General features: G+C 44.6%; 1 protein-coding gene across 3 annotated transcripts in view; it reads right to left on the bottom strand.

Annotated features, from left to right (window-relative positions):
• Window positions 1-1,890: 1,890 nt before the first annotated feature.
• Window positions 1,891-17,177, bottom strand: part of LRTM1 (leucine rich repeat transmembrane protein 1) — a 28,724-nt gene continuing 13,437 nt past the window's right edge. For 2 of the 3 annotated variants that reach the window (XM_032969665.2, XM_032969664.2), the window contains exons 2-3: window positions 11,956-12,555; window positions 1,891-7,475 (exon numbers count right to left, since the gene is read on the bottom strand). In XM_032969665.2, the coding sequence (XP_032825556.2) occupies window positions 6,898-7,475; window positions 11,956-12,555 (1,178 nt within the window). In that variant the 3' untranslated portion in view covers window positions 1,891-6,897. Of the gene's footprint in view, window positions 7,476-11,955; window positions 12,556-16,911; window positions 17,176-17,177 lie in introns of those variants that run through there. The other variant, XM_032969666.2, reaches the window with a different exon arrangement.

The following is a 17,177-nucleotide window of genomic DNA, read 5'->3' as shown; positions in this document are numbered from 1 at the left end:
TGTGTATATATATTCTTGATTTTAAGCTTTCGTGACTGCAGGAATCCATACTCTTTGGTTCTTTCGGTAAAGTCACGTGGGTAGAAAAAATAATAGATCACGTCGTTTCGATCGCAACGCAAGCAATCGTGATGACGATTGCTTGCGTGATGACGATTGCTTGCGTGATGACGACTGCTTGCGTGATGACGATTACTTGCGTGATGACGATTGCTTGCGTGATGACGATTGCTCGCGTTGCGATCGAAACGCCGTGATCTATTGTTTTTTCTACCCACGTGACTTTACCGAAAGAACCAAAGAGTATGTGTATATCTTCTTTGGTTCTTTCGGTAAAGTCACGTAGAATGAGAATAAAATAATAAATTGATAAAATAAAATAACACAATAATATTCTCACGACGTTTCGGCCACAACACAAGCGGCCTTCATCAGGTGAAGGGACGAGACTGTCTGGTAGGACAGCGCTGGAGTGAAAAAAGCCACGTTCAGATCACGACCTTTAAGCTGTGTGAGAGGAAACAAAGCGCCTTGACAAAGGAATTAGCATAGAATTTAGCATTGAAATGGCTGAGTGATTAGCTTGTGACTGGTCACAGAAATGGCTATGTTAAAAGTTAAAGCATACACATCCGCAGAGGCACCCCTTGACAAAGGAATTAGCATAGAATTTATTATTTTATTCTCATTCTACGTGACTTTACCGAAAGAACCAAAGAAGATGAATCATTGCAGTCACGAAAGCTTTAAATCGATAAGTATGTGTATACATTCAGTGATTTGTTTAGCTTCCCTATGCTTTGCAGTCCTATCGTGTTTTCTGATTCTGATGCTGCTGGGTGAATAGAGGTTGGAGGAGGGAATTTCCCAACTCACCCCACTCGTGGTGCCGTTTGTTGCTGGCCGCTTGGCCTTTTTTGGGCCTTCAGGTTTGTGTTCAGCAGCTGTGATAACAACAAATAAGGCAGCACTACGTGTCCAGAGTCTCACCGATGCCTCCCTCTTGCTGAGACGCTTGGCCTCTTTAAACGCGCCAAGCTGTTCTGCAAGTTCCTTAAAATGTAGATGATTTACATTCTTTACATAACCATGGAAATGTGTTGCATTACCAAACGTTGAATATCGAAATTGCCTTTTCCCCGTTCTCAATTTTTCGCCGAATAATTTTCTTTGGCGGTTTCATTTTAAAAAAAATGTACACGTGAATGTAAGAATATTTTTTTCAAACATGCAAATAAAGTCAGTTGCTTGTTTGATGCACGTCAGGCATTCTGTAGTATTCTTAACTTTTGTCTTCAGAGGTTTCCCCTCGTGTGCGTCTAATTTGCGTGAAAATAAAACGGGACCCTTTTTTTGTCAGTATCAAAGTATGAAAAAAATAACCAAAGTATGAAAAAAATAACCAAAGTGTTTTACCCTTCCTGGCAATAAAACAGGTGTTATGGTGTTCAAACACCAAAAATAGAAACCTTTTTGCAAGGAATCAAGTTCGCATTACCCACACACAGTGGTTGTGGTGAACATGCAAACAAATATGTGACTGGGCCCTAAAGTAGACTGTCTATGGTGTAGGGCAATCAGTTTCAAATACAATGCTACATATTATATTATCAGAGCATGTTTGTTTGCATGTTCACCGCAAGTAAGTTTGGTTAATGCGAATTTGATTTCTTTCTATTTGGTGTTTGAACTTTTTAAAACAACTCCTGTTTTAATGCCAGAGATGGGAAAAAATCGTATTGTTATTTTTTCACGCGTGAAAATTAATGTCTTGATTGTGAATGGCAATTTTCGGTGGAAAATTGTCGAGGGATAAATGGTCAAGATTAAGAGGAAGTTGTGGGACAGAGATTGGCTAATGCAATACAAATACAAAAAAAAACACGTGAATTATATTTTGATGTTTAATGTAGTTTAATGGAAGTGCACAATGCTTTCTAATAAACCTAACAAAACATTATATTGCTATTCAACAGAAATGTAATCATAATTTACATAGGCGATCATGGACAACACCAGCAACGGAGCTCAAACAACAAAGTGATTCCCTTGCTCAAATTAGCATTGACGCGGTGCTGAGCCAGTAGTGGAACTTCCTATTAGAAATTATTGTTCACTTCCCCACGAAGCGGTGATAAATTTATTCGACCCCAGGTGGATGATGTGCTGGGTCAACCCTCCACCCAGGATTTGAACTCGTAACCCTCCCATTGTGAGCCTCTTCCCTCTGCCGATTAGCACGGATGGCTACGTACTGCGCAAAAGAAACTCAACATACACACAATGGACCACTTTGCTGGTTCATGTTATAATAGTAATTTCCAGCCCTTTACCAATAAAGCGTTGGATGAAGGCCTCTCCACGCCACGCCAGCTATACTTCATGAGGGTATGGTCAGTGCAGGCTGGTGAATGGAGGTGCCGAATACTCATTCAGATATCACGCGCCACTGATGTTAGCCGTATATATATACATACAGCTCACAAAGCAAATTAACCGCAGTGCAAATATTTTACGTAAACTGTATGACTGCTTTGGAAATGCTGCCGATGACCAAAGCACCTGGGATACGCCTGGCCTGGTCAAGTCTTGGCACTATCCAGACACAAGTGTTGAGCCTGGACAGTGCTTGGATGGGAAAAACACCTCGCCAAAAGCAGGTTGCCAGAGCGCCGTGCAGGTAAAATAATAATCTATTGCACTGTACTCCAATGCTTCCATGCCAATGCTCTCCACCTTCACCAACCCGGGCTGACCATCGTATGGCCAAATAATCCACGCGACTTGCACGTGTGCAGAGGCCCTCATCCAGCAGTGGATCGACAAAGGTCTGGAGATAAACATGTAACAATGCTCAGAGGTACTTTTGATTTCCTCTTAAGAATGTTTTTTTTTTCTGAAATAAACGAAAAGTACAAACTTCATCGTGAAAGGTAATAGAGCCAACGAGCATCAATAAGGACATTTTAAATCGGTGCATTCCACCCCCTGCGACGTACGGTTCACATACATTGTCATTAGCAAAAATAATGAAACAAAAAAATGTACACTGTGCAACCAAGCGTGGCGAGACGCACTCTTTAAATTACTCCGAGACGGACGAGAATGGAACAGTTAACGCACGCAAGGGTAAATACACAATGCAAACTGTTAATGCAAGTGAGCGGACCTAGGCAGGACACGTCATGTCTCGAAAGGGTGATGGCTGACGGGAAAATAATTGTGAAACGTGGTTAGCGGGCCAGGAATGGAGTGGGCCCCAGAGGACGTCTATGGAGGAGATGGGGCGATGCAATCAGCTGGTGTGCAGGTCCTCGGTGGATTATTGCATTGTTAGATTGCTGAAGCTTGGAGAAACCTTAATCCAGCAGTGCACTTGGCCATGGCTGATGATAATGGTGATCATCAAGGTTATTTATAATTTGATTATTTAAAAGTTTTATGTTGAGATAAAAAAGACCCAGCAATGGAAATGTTTATTACAATCCTAGCTCAGGAATGTCACGGTAAGATTCAAAAGAAATATTTTTAAAAAAACCACATGGTGCTGTCTGCTTTGCGTGTGCTCTGGAGATACAGCCAGTGGTTAACATCACCCAGAAGTCTGGGACTTTATTTTGGCACGCCACATCCATCTCAATTTATTGTCTTCGTGATATTGCAGTGGTCTGTCTGCAGTGGTGTGCGAAAAGGTGTGTGTGTATATACAGCGTTTGAAGGATTATAGGAATACACGGTATAATGAAACAGGGATGGATAGATATGCATTGTACTCTAGTGGTAGTGCCTTACGCTAATAATCCCTACCCCAAGTCACTCTCACAGCGTTGCAGAAATTATCGAGTGAGAAATTAATGATTGGATTTAAAAGATATTGTGCGTGAGCTTTGGAAAAAAAAAGGTCACTATAAAACATGGTATTCTGGACAGTTACCTTGGATAAATGAAATCACATTGTCGTAACCATTCCTGATAATGTTAAGAGCCTAAAAGCCCTTGTACCGTTCTTGAAATGCTCATGTAATTTTATGCGATGTGGTCCTCTACTTGGCATAAACGATGATTACCTAATGACGTTTACTTTGATGATAATGGATTGCTTGCAAGTGGTAAAGAAAAAGTGATATTTCAAACAATTATACTTCAATGTATGAGTGTATTTACAGGGAAAAAAAACGTTTGCAGTTACTGCTATAGAAATGTAACTCCTTGCACTCTTACCACATCCTCGGGATTATAAGATGCTCTGGGAAGTAAGACGCACTTCAAACTTGTGCCTGAACTTCTTTCGTACTGAATCAGGGGTGTGGGGTAGGAGAACGAACTCAACACGAAAAGTAAAACAATTCTGATCTCTCACATTCAAACACTGCACAGCTGCTGTATTGTAAGATGCACCCTCGACTTTTCCTTCACAAGAAAACAGTGGAAACATGTGCATCTTATAATCCAGGCAAGACGGTATATATTATACAACTCATAACCTTGAAGCAATAACGTTCCTCTAATCCAATAATATTGCAATATTAATACTGTATTGGAAAAGGTAATAGATTGGAACATTCAAACACGTTATCGGCAAATATAACCTTTCATTATATAAATACAATAGTTTAAGTCCCTTGATTTACAAACATAATAGATCACTTTGCACGTAAAAACAAAAACACTTATATTTTGGCGAAAAGACTGTTTAAGCTCTATTTGCTTAGCAACACTTATTAATATAATAATAACTAAAGGAATCTTAGACTAACCTATTGAAATAAAATATCTAATTTTATACTTGCAGGAAGCTGCGGAACACACTGACAACGACGATGGGAACATTCATTAAACCAAAGTCGCGACGTCTTATTTTGTTTTTTTAAGATTCAATGTTGCACGGAAATGATTTTTTTTATTGAAGTCAAAGAGTAAATAGAGCGGACACATCTGACTTATAACTTACCACACATGGACCAACGAATTTTGCACAAAGTTTACGGCTCTGCCAACTGCGGCAGCAACTTAAAATCCATGCATTCATTAAAACGGTGCCGATAAATGTCCGCCCACTCGTGATCCCGACAGCAACGCGCCGCCCGCCCAGACTCGCGCCAACAAGCGCCAGTAGCAGGCGGCGATCAACACGATGGGCGCCACCCCACCGGCCAAACGCAAGCCCCGGGGGGGCGTCCGCCGCAGTCGCGTGCGGCGACGACGCCCTCCGGTCAGCCGTCGATCCTCAGATTCTTTGCCAAGGCGAGCCCGCCCCCCAAGGCAGTGAATTTAACGTGTTTATGTAACTTTAAAACTTTTTACGAAACTTAGTGCCCCGAGTAGCTCTCGACGAGGCCAATCGATTGACCACTAGTTTTGTTGTCGGTAAGGCAAGACTCGTGTCGCTACGTGGTTTTTCCCACCCTGGGGCAGTGATGGGACCCCGGGGTCCCGCCAATTGCTTCAGTTGTCAGTTGGCTATAAGGCGGACTCTCACACGAACACCCCAGTGGGAATGTGGGATAGTTTTTTTTTTACTTGGTTGCAAAACATCCTTTGACAACGACTCTTAAATATTATTTTGTGTTAAGTATTTCATGTATGAGTTTTGCGTGAAACTAGGACCCATTTCTCGCAGAAAGCGGCCTTGTCTATAAATATCAGGCAGTTGACCAGCATTGGTTGAAGCAAGCCCGACTTCTGCTGATGAGACACTAAATGTCAAAACTGGTCCAGACTTTGCTGGTATCAAACCCCAATGCTGCTGATACGATGCACTTCCAGAGGGAAGTATCGCTTTTTTTTGTAAATCTTTATTTTTGTATGTAGAGAGACGCATATGGGAAAGGAGACGTTATTTTTTCCATCGATTCATTTCATGTAATCTTTACACTCGCGACGCGCGCTTTGAGGCGTGCGAGAGAAATCTGATTATGTTCCATGAGTCATCGAGGATACTCCTGGAAACACTTGACGACCCACACATAACACATAGATGTGTTTAAAATAACCCATCCTGGCTTAATTGAAACAAGTGAATATCCGATATTCTATGGTTCTTTCTGTAAAGTCACGTATTATATAAAAAAATTATAACAATAAAGTGAATAAAATGTATACAAATATCACGACGTTTCGATCACAACTCAAACAACCGTCATCAGGAGAACAAAATTGCTTGTGTTGCGATCGAAAGGTCGTGATATTTTTATTATTTTGTATTCACTTTATTTTCATTTTTATTATTTTATTGTTATTATTTTTTCTTCTATCAACGTGACGTTACCGAAAGAACCATAGAATATGAATTCCTGCAGTCACGAATGTTTTAAGTCAAAAATTTTATATCCGATTTTACAATTTGTATTGTATCATCTCTCCGGAGATGGCCGAACAATGAACTTAATAATTGGTTTATTCCATCCACTTAATATACCTACCGTGAAGCACACACTGCTCACTGGAGAATTACCTTGCGTAGGTTATCTAGTGTTTCCAGGACACCTCCTCATATCTTGTATCTAATTGGGTCACGTGGCTACCGCAGCCACTGCAGACCGCTACATTCCCAGCGTGAATCTTCAATGTTATTGCGGTCCTATGTGACAATTCATAGGATGGGAGGAGGTCCAAACGTTAAATGCCTCTGGCCAGGGCTCAATATCAGCCAGGTCCACAAAAATATTTCCGCATTCTGCACACCGCATCCAGTACACCCATCGACGTCGCCACGGTTACTAGTCACGCGACACCCACCCCAATCATTCTTCCAGCAACACGCAAAATATTCCGATACAAATTAAGCCCTGGCTGCGGCCGAGCATCCCAACTGACAGCTGCATCTTCCGGCACCCACGACGAGCCCCTTGCACAACGACAACAAACAGCGGCAGCGACGCCCGCGGCACCGCGGAGTCACGCCGGGGACGGGTTCAGCGGCTCCTTGGCGAACTCCTCGGACGCCTCCTCGGACGCCTCCATCGCGAGCGACTGCCGCTCCCTGGCCTCGTCGCCGCCGCCGCCGCCGCCGCGCACCCTGGACATCATCGCCGCGTACAGGCAGCCGTAGACGGCGGCCACGACCATCATGAGCGACGTGATTCCGCACACGACCCCCGCCACGGCCAGCGTGCCCACCGCGCGGCGGACGTTCACGGGGGGCTGCTTGGGCCGCACGGTGCAGAAGGGCGGGTCGGCGGCGTCGTCGGCGGTGGCGACAAGGGCCCCCGGTTCCTCCCCCTGCTCTGGGTCGCCTGGCGAGGCCGCGACCCCGGGCGAGGCCGCGACCCCGGGCGAGGGCACGACCCCGGGTGAGGCCGCGACCCCGGGCGAGGCCGCGACCCCGGGCGAGCCCGCAATTCCGGGCGAGGGCGCGAGAGCCGGGTTCTCCCGGAGCGGCGCGCACTCCGAGAAGATGTCGGCCGGCAGCGACGCGAGGCTCCGGTCCTTCAGGCTCCTGGGGAAGGAGCACCTGACCTCGTCCACGGCGCCTCCTGGCAACGCAGAGTGGCGCAAGGTGAAGGTTGCGGAGAGGTGCCCGGTGTAGTTGCTGTCACTGCGTAGGTTTTTCACGGATGTGCTTAGATGTGTTATCGGTTTGGACCGCGTGTCGTTTGGCACGAAATCTACTGGGCCACCCATCCGCCCCTGTGCTACCCTGCCACGGTGGCGGTTGGTTTATGATACACTTCAGTGCGTACAATGTTATTGGCTGTCTTGGGAACTTTTTTTGTGATTTAAGTTCATGTGCGTTCACTTATATGTCTCCGTGCAGTCTGTCCGCTTGTATTTATAAATTCTGTCTGGTGCCTTGGGACTTATTTTACACTTGGGGGAGGCACGAAATCAATAAATAATAGTAATTTTAATAAACGAAAGGTATAAATGTTAGCAGTAGGGGGTAAAAAATCTTGGATCTGGGCATAGTGCCTTGATGGATAGTAATTTGAGATCTGACTAACTTTGATAAATAAATTACATCCGTTCACATAAGAGTATATTTATATATGTATTATTAGTAATAACATGAGCCGAATAAGTATGGGGTAGAATTAATTTACATTGGTAGCCCTGGGCCAGTGAACAGGAAACAGCATTGCTTTGCCAGGAGGCAATAAATCCACAGTATTCGTGACGAGCTGAATTGACAACGCGAAGATAGTGATGAAACGTTACAAATATGCTGGCAAATGCAATGACATGGATGCTGATTGTGATTTAATACATAATCAAAACTCTCTTTCGTTCTTTCGGGAAAGTCACGTAGGAATAAAATACGATAAATCATATCACTAATTAAATGTATACCTTCGTGACTTTACCGAAAAGAAATTAAATCACGAATTTAATTTATTTTATTGTATACCCACGTGACTTCACCGAAAGGACCAAAGAGTATGGGTCCCTGCAGTCACGAAAACTTCAAATCTACACGATCAAAATATAAAGGTGCCGCCCTGAAACTGCTTGCTCACTCCACTCTTCTCCGGGGTGTTCTGGGAGCGCCCTAGAGGGAATATCCCGACTCGACCACGCTGCCGAGTACCCATACCTTACTCCAGCACACACGGCCTGCCGATCGACTGAACAGGCGCCACGGTGGCTAGGAGATGTTAACTACCTCGCCCGGTATACAGGAGGTCGTAGGTTCGATCCCGATCCCGACCGTGAAGCCTGTATGGTTGCGTGAATTTTTTTCTCCGGGTCCTCCGGGATTTCCCCTCCGCATTTAGAAACACACGTCTCGAGTATTTGGCTGCGATGAATTTCCACGCGACGAGCCACTTCGTTGAGCTGTCATTTGTGGTCAGGTCGCTTCTGAAAAAGAGCTACATAGCTCAGTGGCGCCTTATCTGGTAAAATAAAAATCAGTTTAGTAAATAGCGTTACCAATTTATGTTGCTGGTTGGACAGAGGCGGGGGTGATTTAAGAAACTTGCCTACTGCTTACACCACCGCTCTTGATGATTGAACCGGTAATCTCCTGGATATCGTTTAAGGAAAAAAATTCTAACGGAAAACCCAACAAAAACAAAGCACGTCAAAATTAGTAATTGGTATCGAATCAATGTGGAGGAAACAAAAAAATCACAAATTAAAATGAAAGATAAAAATAAAATAAATTAAATCACCGAAAGGACCTAAGAGTATGGATCCTTGCAGTCACGAAAACTTCAAATCTAGATTAAAATTAAAGAGCATAACAAGTGCAATTCACAACAGATTGATAAAGAAGACCACGATGATGAATGTAACCTTTAAAGAAAATAATGAAAACGGCTGCAATTATTATAACAATTAAGGACAAGAAGGGGCGAATGTGAATAACTGACCGGGACACTGAGCATGTCAATTTGCCTTTCTATGATGAAGATCTGTTAGTAAACTTTAATATTTTTGCGTGGCAACTCAGTTGAGATGGCACATCTCATTGGCACGGACGTCCAAGGGTGTCGGGTGAAGCGTATGCGGCAAACGGTGCATTGACACGTGTACACACATTTCGAAATGTTTAAGACGGAGTAGGCTTTCGCGACCAACATCATCCATAATACAGGGTTTTTTTGGGGGGGTTAGATCGCGTAAATATATAAATGTGTCGTTAAATTGTGAGAAATACAAATATTATTAACCGTTCGGAGAGCTACAGACTTTGTGCTGCTTGGAAGCGAATCGTCAACTAATACATTGCTTAAATGCATGTCTATACATGTCACCATACTTCAGTGGGGATCACTGTTGAACAGACAATAACAGGCTACTGCTATTTTAGTAACGCACACAATCGACAGGAGGTACAAGAACAATGGGCTTCCATAATGCGCATGCATAATGTACGTTCATTGCCGTATAATTAACCCAACCGGAAATGGATTTCCATTTCCATTTATACGCATTAATCCCCCCCCCACCACTTCGCCCAAAAATGGCTCACAAGTGACGTCATCACATCTACGCCTCTATTTAAGGAACGAAACAGGAGGATTTCTCCACAAATCTGGTTGTCGCCTGATGCAGCTAGTTGTAATTAGTGTCGAAACGTCACACTCAGCTTGTAAATGTTGTGGCTTGGCTCTCCAACACACCGGTGTGCTGTACTAGTGACGAATTGGCCACGTTCTGTTTACGTGACAACCCTTACTAGTTGGCTGTGTCGGGTGGTGGCGGGTTTAACGACACATTTATACATTTACGCGATCTAACCTAAAAAAAACCCTGCATTATGGATCCATACTCTTTGGTTCTTTCGGTAAAGTCACGTAGAAATAAAATAAATTAAATCACGACGTTTCGGGCGCAACACAAGCGTCTGTCATCAGGTGGGACAACCACACCATTTCGGTCCATCAGGACCAAAACCTCACGCCATAAAAATAGTTTCTTCCCATCTGCTGCTGGCCTGTTAAACAAGGCCAAGGGCTAACACTGTTTTTAACATTTGATCTACATAACGACACCTTGCCGATATTAACTATGTTACCCTATTTGTATTTTTTATTTTTAAATTATATCTTAAAGCTATTTTATATTCGATATTTATTTAATTTTATATACTTCAGCCCCTTGGTGTTAGACTTTTAACCCTTATTATAGTAAGACTTGTTTAAAACTTATTTAAGATTTTAGATTCCTATATGTTGAATGTATGCACCATCCTGCCAAAGTAAATTCCGTGTCGGTGTGAACTTACATGGCGAATAAAACCCTTTCTGTGACCTCCCTACCCCACCCTCCCTGTCCCTCCTCCCTGGCTCCTCCCCCCCTTTCTCTTGCCCATATGGCCTCTTGTTGCAGCAGCCCCTTTTGCCCACCTCAGCAATGTGTTTCTTGCTGTGGTTGTCCCACCTGATGACGGACGCTTGTGTTGCGCCCGAAACGTCGTGAATTAATTTATTTCATTTTATACTTACGTGGCTTTACCGAAAGAACCAAATAGTATGGATCCCTGCAGTCGAGAAAACTTCAAATCTAGACTGCGTTATGGACTTTGAAAGGTGCAACATATGTACGCAACAGGAACGTGTGTCCAGCTTTTGATTAAAAAAAAAAAAACTGTATTTATGAGTTCTAATGAGGATGAGACCAGTCGAGAGTCGCCTTTTGGTTTCACTGCCGCTGTTTGGGATGGCCACATATTGCAGCTGTTCGAGTTGGTGATCTAAATAACAATAAGGCCATATGTTGAGCTGGTGGTTTAGACAAGGCCGAGAGCATGTGTGTAAATCAACACACATTAATAAATGATACTTGGGTTTGACCACGTTATCAGTGCCCTGATTATCCCAGTAGCAAAAGTAGCTGCACGTGCTACGGGCCCCGCACTTTCAAGGGCACCCGCGCTAAATGCTTTCAAGCTATCAATTCTGGTTCAGTGATTCTGCACTTGCTCTATTACTATAGTACTATACTGCCCTTCAACTTTTATGAACGACTGGGTGTTTAAGGTTGGCGATTTGTCATATTATCTGGTTGTATAGCAAATGAAAAAATACAATTACTTAACTATGCAAGTCAAAATTGTGTGTTTTTTGATATGTACGTTTTTTCTATATAAGGCCTCTTTTTAACATCATGCTACAGGCCCCGCATTAGCTTAATCCGGCACTGCACGTCATGATATGTCCAAATTTATTTCCTGAAACCCTCTGCCACCCAACATAGCCATACAGATTAAATTGTCACGTCAAAAAATATAACGTCTCAATTATGATTGTCTTAGCTCCACGCTAAGTTGATAATGATTGGCACGTTAAACGCTTGTACGAGTGATACTATAATGTAATTGGCTGTGTCGGCTTGTGGAGGGTTTCATAACACGAGTTTGGATAATTGCGTGGCGTGACCCAAACATCAATTTCGAAACCATGACATCGCCTTTAAAAATCCCTACCGCGTGTTGAAACACACAGCTTCGCATCTACGCAACGCATTTGCCAAGAGGCGCGGAGAACGAATTCGCGACGCCGCCGATACCTCGGTGTGAGTAACGCTCGAGCCAACTCCTCATCTCTGACAGGTGGCAGTCGCACTCCCAGGGATTGTCGGCCAGGGAGAGGTCCCGCAGCCCCACGAGAGGATGCACCACGCCGCCCTCAAGGCTGGCGAGGCCGTTCCCGCGAAGGTGCAGGCGGCTGAGGTCGCGCAGACCGTGGAAGAGGCCCAGGGGCAGGGCCATCAGCGCGTTGTGCGTCACGTCGAGGCGGCTCAGCCGCGGAGAGTGACGCAGCGTCTCCCCGTGAAGCTCGCGGATCCTGTTGCGGCTCAGGTTCAGATGGGAGAGCTTGCTCAGCTTGCCGAAGGCGTTCGCGTCGATCGAGTGGATTCTGTTGTCGGAGAGGTCGAGCGCCCGCAATGCTTCGACGCCCGCGAAACTGCCGGCTCGGATTTCCGCGATGTCGTTGCCCTGGAGGCTCAGCGTGACCGTGTCCGCCGGGAGGTTGCCCGGTACGTCGGACAGCCCCAGCGAGCTGCAATTGACGAAGTGCGAGTCCTCTCGGCAGACGCAGTCGTCCGGACAGCCGTGGGCGACGCACGATGTGCCCACCAGCAAGCACGAGAGGAGGGTGCACCAGTCTGCGAGTACAAAATCCCGTCGTCTAAGTCGGCGGTTCCTGTATAGGGGACTGCAGGCTGCAACATTGAAACCGTGCAGGAGAAATGTCGAATGTGCATGCAGAGTGACAGTGCCACCTTGAGCGGCAAACACACACTTAAAATTAAACTAGACTTTAAACTTCAGTATTTGTTTTGTTTGCATTCTGACCGCAAGCATTGTGGTTAATGCAGACATGATTCCTTGTAAAAGGTTTCAGTTTGGTATTTTAACATCTTAACACAGCTGTTTTGTTGCCAGAAAAAAGGGGAAAACCCTAATATCTTAGACTTTAAACTATTTTTATTTGAACAGGTAGAGCCCACTGAGCTATATAGGTCTCGTCCAGAAGCGACATGGCCACAAATTATAGCTCAAGGAAGTGTCTTATCAAGTGGAAATGTATAGCAGCCAAATACTGTAAACGCACGTTTCTAAATGTGGAGGGGGGTGGGGGGGGGGACCCCCAGAGGGCCAGGACAAAATCCACGTGACCAAGGGGATAGAGAGAAAAGCCAAACTACAAATACACAGGCGTGAGGGTCGGGATCGAACCCCCGTCCTCCTGCATACTAGGCGAGGGAGTTAACATCTCGCCACGTAAATACCGCACTGACGCTGCGTTGACTAGAGCCATCGACAAATGGTATCTCTGTATCGTGGCCTTAGTAACAAATGGGGGAGGGGGTGGGAGGTGCATGGACAAGAGGCATTGACCAGGGGTGGTGTGGTCGTGATATGGTGGTGGGGGGGGTGGTGGTGGGGGGTGGTGGTGGGGGGGGGGTCAAACACAAAAGGTCTAGTGCCAGTGATATATTTATCAATCGCTTTGCCGTTTGAACGGCAAAGCGATTCTGCTTTGTAAATTCCTCACCTCCGGTTAGCGCGGTTGGCCGCGTACGATGCGAAATACGTTCAACATACGTGCACACGTGCACACGTAAATGGAATAAGCACACCACACCAATCGAACTTAATAGAATATGTACGTTTTCATCCGCTGTTGGTGAAGATGTAAGGCAATTTAATCGATATATGCATGGTGACTCAGTAGAGGTGTTTGATAGAAAAAACGATGCATTGATTAATATTGATTCTTTAGCTTTCAATACTTCCATAGAATCGTGGGTACGTAAGAATCGTTCCCCCCCCCTAATATTTGTTTCTGTTGTATTGCATTGGGGTTTGTGCGATCCCTGCAGCTACGCTTATCACAACATGTACCACAACAAATCCACCGCTGAGGCAAAAAAAATCGCAAACGTCATTTGTGACAATTTATCGCGTCACCAGGATGCGAATCTAAGCCATTAAAAGCATTACCGTGGTTATGTATAAAGGGTGTTTTAAAAACGATTGACCCGATTTCGAAGCAGTACTACTTTGAAATTGGATCCATCTTTTTTATACATCAATGTATATATCAATATCGGTCCGTTTTTTTTTTTCCAAACTGAATTTGGTCACGGGGTGAGCGACTCCACCAAGGCCCTCTTCCATGCGGCCCTGTCCTCCACCAGCGGCGTCAACTGTGGCTCCCGGATCGCCGGTCTCTCTCCTCGGCCAGGCGCACCACCCCGCTCTACCCAACGCCATCGTCTCTGGATATTTTGCCTCGAGGACGTCCTTTGAGCGTCTCCCGGTGGGGGGCGAGGTGGGGGGAGGGAGTCTTTTTTTCGGAAATCCTTAGCATATACAGGGTGCTTCAAATGGCGTTTTTTTTTTACACTTCTGAGAATTTGCAACAATACCACGAGGAATATGCTGCCTCGGGGGCTCTGGAGAAGATTCCAGACGTGGGTTGACAATGATGACGGACAAGTGGAGACTTTTTCAAGCTATTAACATACAATTGTTATCATGTTACCGTGCATTATCCGTTCCATCTACATGAATAAAAAACGATAGTCCCACGTAAGTGTTAGCATTCTTTTACAGCACATGAGAAAATACGTTTATCATTGCGTGATTTTCTGCTTCAATGAGCATTCTTCTGCATGCACAGTTCTCAGCCAGCGGTGGAAATTCATAGTGCCTATGGCGGAGGCAAGTACACCCATAAGACAACCAACTGTTTATGTATTTACAAAGCGGTGCTCATATGTTTTTTATCGGCCCCTGGCGGGAGGATGTGCTGAGTCAACCCCCCAACCAGGATTTGAACTCACATTCTGCCAATCGTGAGCCGCACACCTTTACCGCTATTATTGACAATGCAGGCACAGTACAACGCTTACATGTTCATTGCCATCTGTAATATTTATTCACATTAAAATTTCTGTCACATTCAGTGGTGCCAAATCCCTCAGCGCAGATGTCCTTGATAAATTGTATTGACCGGGACCGATCACTAGGTCTTACGGATTCAATATACATCTGAAAGAGTGCGAGAAAAGCTCTCTGCCATGCCACAGGGCTCCTGTGATGTCCCGGAGCGATAATTTCTTTTGAAAAAATACCACATTCATTTAAATGAACTTACAGACCTATTCGAACGATGTACAATTCTGTTACAATTAGTCGAATTGTAGCCGAATTAGCTTAACCATGCGGAAACAATAGTTCTTTGTTTACACATCATATGACGTTAAAATAAGGTATTTTAATGCGGTTATATTGAACGTCTGTTACTATTTTAATGGGCATAATGTAGAATAGATTCGATGTCTATTTTCGAAAGGCACGATGTAAATGGTAGAAATGTAACAATTCTCGCTGCAGCGATTCCATTAATTTTCGTAACTTATTGGTGCGATTAATTTCAATAATCACTCGTTCTTCGTTTGTTTTGTTGTTGCTGTGTCATTTGCATTCTTTCTAACAGGGTAGAGTTCCGAGTATGAACACCCACACACAATTAAACGTCAAAAGTGCAGCCCTGAAAGTTCTTGCTCACGATACTGCTGATCACCCAGGGGAGAGCTCCTCCGGAGGGTACTTTGCCTACTCTTCCGTACCGGTAAAATGTCTTGGATGAGGTGGGAGCACCCAGACTTTTCCCTACCGGACATCACCCGCCCACCACCAAGCTGCAGTGAACCCATTTAAGCTGCTGCATGGGTGGACAGAGGCGACCTCTCCGTTGCAAGACCAACTCGCTTAGCATTGCGCAACAGCGGAAGCGTACGTACACTGAAACGTGACTTTAATTAAAAAAAGCACACACACACACACACGAGTTCAGATTAAACACAAATGAGTCGTGCTTCTCGGTCTATTCGTATCATCTCACCGTTATGTCCGCTTGTGATCTTTCTCCTAAAACTCTCTTGTTGCCTGCATTAATGATAATAATAAATAATTTTCCTTTATAAAGCGCCCTTAAACAATTGTCCACGGGGCCGCTATGCGTGGACAAGCGGAAAACAGTTTAACATCGACCAAGGGAAAAAATAAGTGAGAAAGACTTTGGAAAATAAACAAAGAAGATTGATCGTGTCTCAGAAGTCGTGACCTCGAAGGGGCAAGGAGTTCCAGAGTTTAGTTACCGCAATTGCAAAGGCACCGCCACCACCCCCAAGTGTGTACGTACCCTAGACCAGTGAACAATGCACAATCAAGAGGATATTCATGATCTTGATGGAATATATGGCTGAAGCACGTCATGGTAATGGGTATCGTTAGAGCTCATCTTTTTGCCATTGTCCAACGATAACTTACACATTGTCATCAAATCTTACCCTTTGTGCCGTTCTTTCTGCGAGGTGGTCCTTGAAAAACTAAGCCAGGCGTCAGCAGCATTCATGCCCCTTATCCCGCTTCAGTTGTTTGTTGTTGCAAATGATTCCTCAGAGTAAGGGAATCAAAGCCAATGACAGATTGGGAATGGAATGCATCGAGACAGGTGATGATGTGGCTCAGAGGTCTGAGTCAGCATTGTGGAGCTCCTGCGTTCTAGTCCAGGTTTCAGCCAAATGAGATTAAACCCGGATCTCAATGTCAGCGCATACAAAGAAAAGCATTGCATAAAATGTGGTTATGCATGGGTTTTTTTTCTTCTAGAATCTAGCTCTTAGAATTAAAATATTGTGTGACGAACATGACTATCATATACAGAATAAGTGGAAAAGTACATTTTGTTTAGTTTTCTCTGCTGGGTCAACCGGAAGTCACTGAAAGGAATTTCAGAGGTAGCTCTATGATGTATGCTTCCGTGGGCCATTGTCTTACGTGAAGGTTTGCACCGGTTGGATCATCTGTCTTATGACATGAAGCCAATAGCACAATCAGGATAAGATTTTTTGTTTTTTACAAATTCCGTTAAAAAAAGTACTTAGAAAAATAAAAGTGACATGGGTAAATACAACCACTGCATTTATCAAGAGTCAAACACTTACCGCCGATGGTCATGGCTGTTCTCTTTGCCATGCTCGTGTCATTCAGAATGTGAAGCAGACACCTTTACAGGCTGCAGAAAATGTCTCTGACTGCGCGAAATGCGCAGTCAATGGGGCAATGCGCATGCCGTCGAGCCCACCTTCACACCCGCCGCACAATATAAACAACAAAACACGTTCCCAAAATTAACCGAGCCACAGCTGGATGAAGTTCCAAGCCGCCCTCGCCGCCACCGCCATCTCTCACGATCCTGCACGAGCCGACC

This window comes from Petromyzon marinus, chromosome 42, assembly GCF_048934315.1.
Source record: "Petromyzon marinus isolate PM22_M1 ecotype Great Lakes invasive population chromosome 42, UKy_Petmar_22M1.pri1.0, whole genome shotgun sequence".
Classification (NCBI taxonomy): Eukaryota; Metazoa; Chordata; class Hyperoartia; order Petromyzontiformes; family Petromyzontidae; genus Petromyzon; species Petromyzon marinus.
The sequence above is the reverse complement of the archived record's forward strand: the minus strand, read 5'-3'. Positions and strand labels throughout refer to the sequence as shown.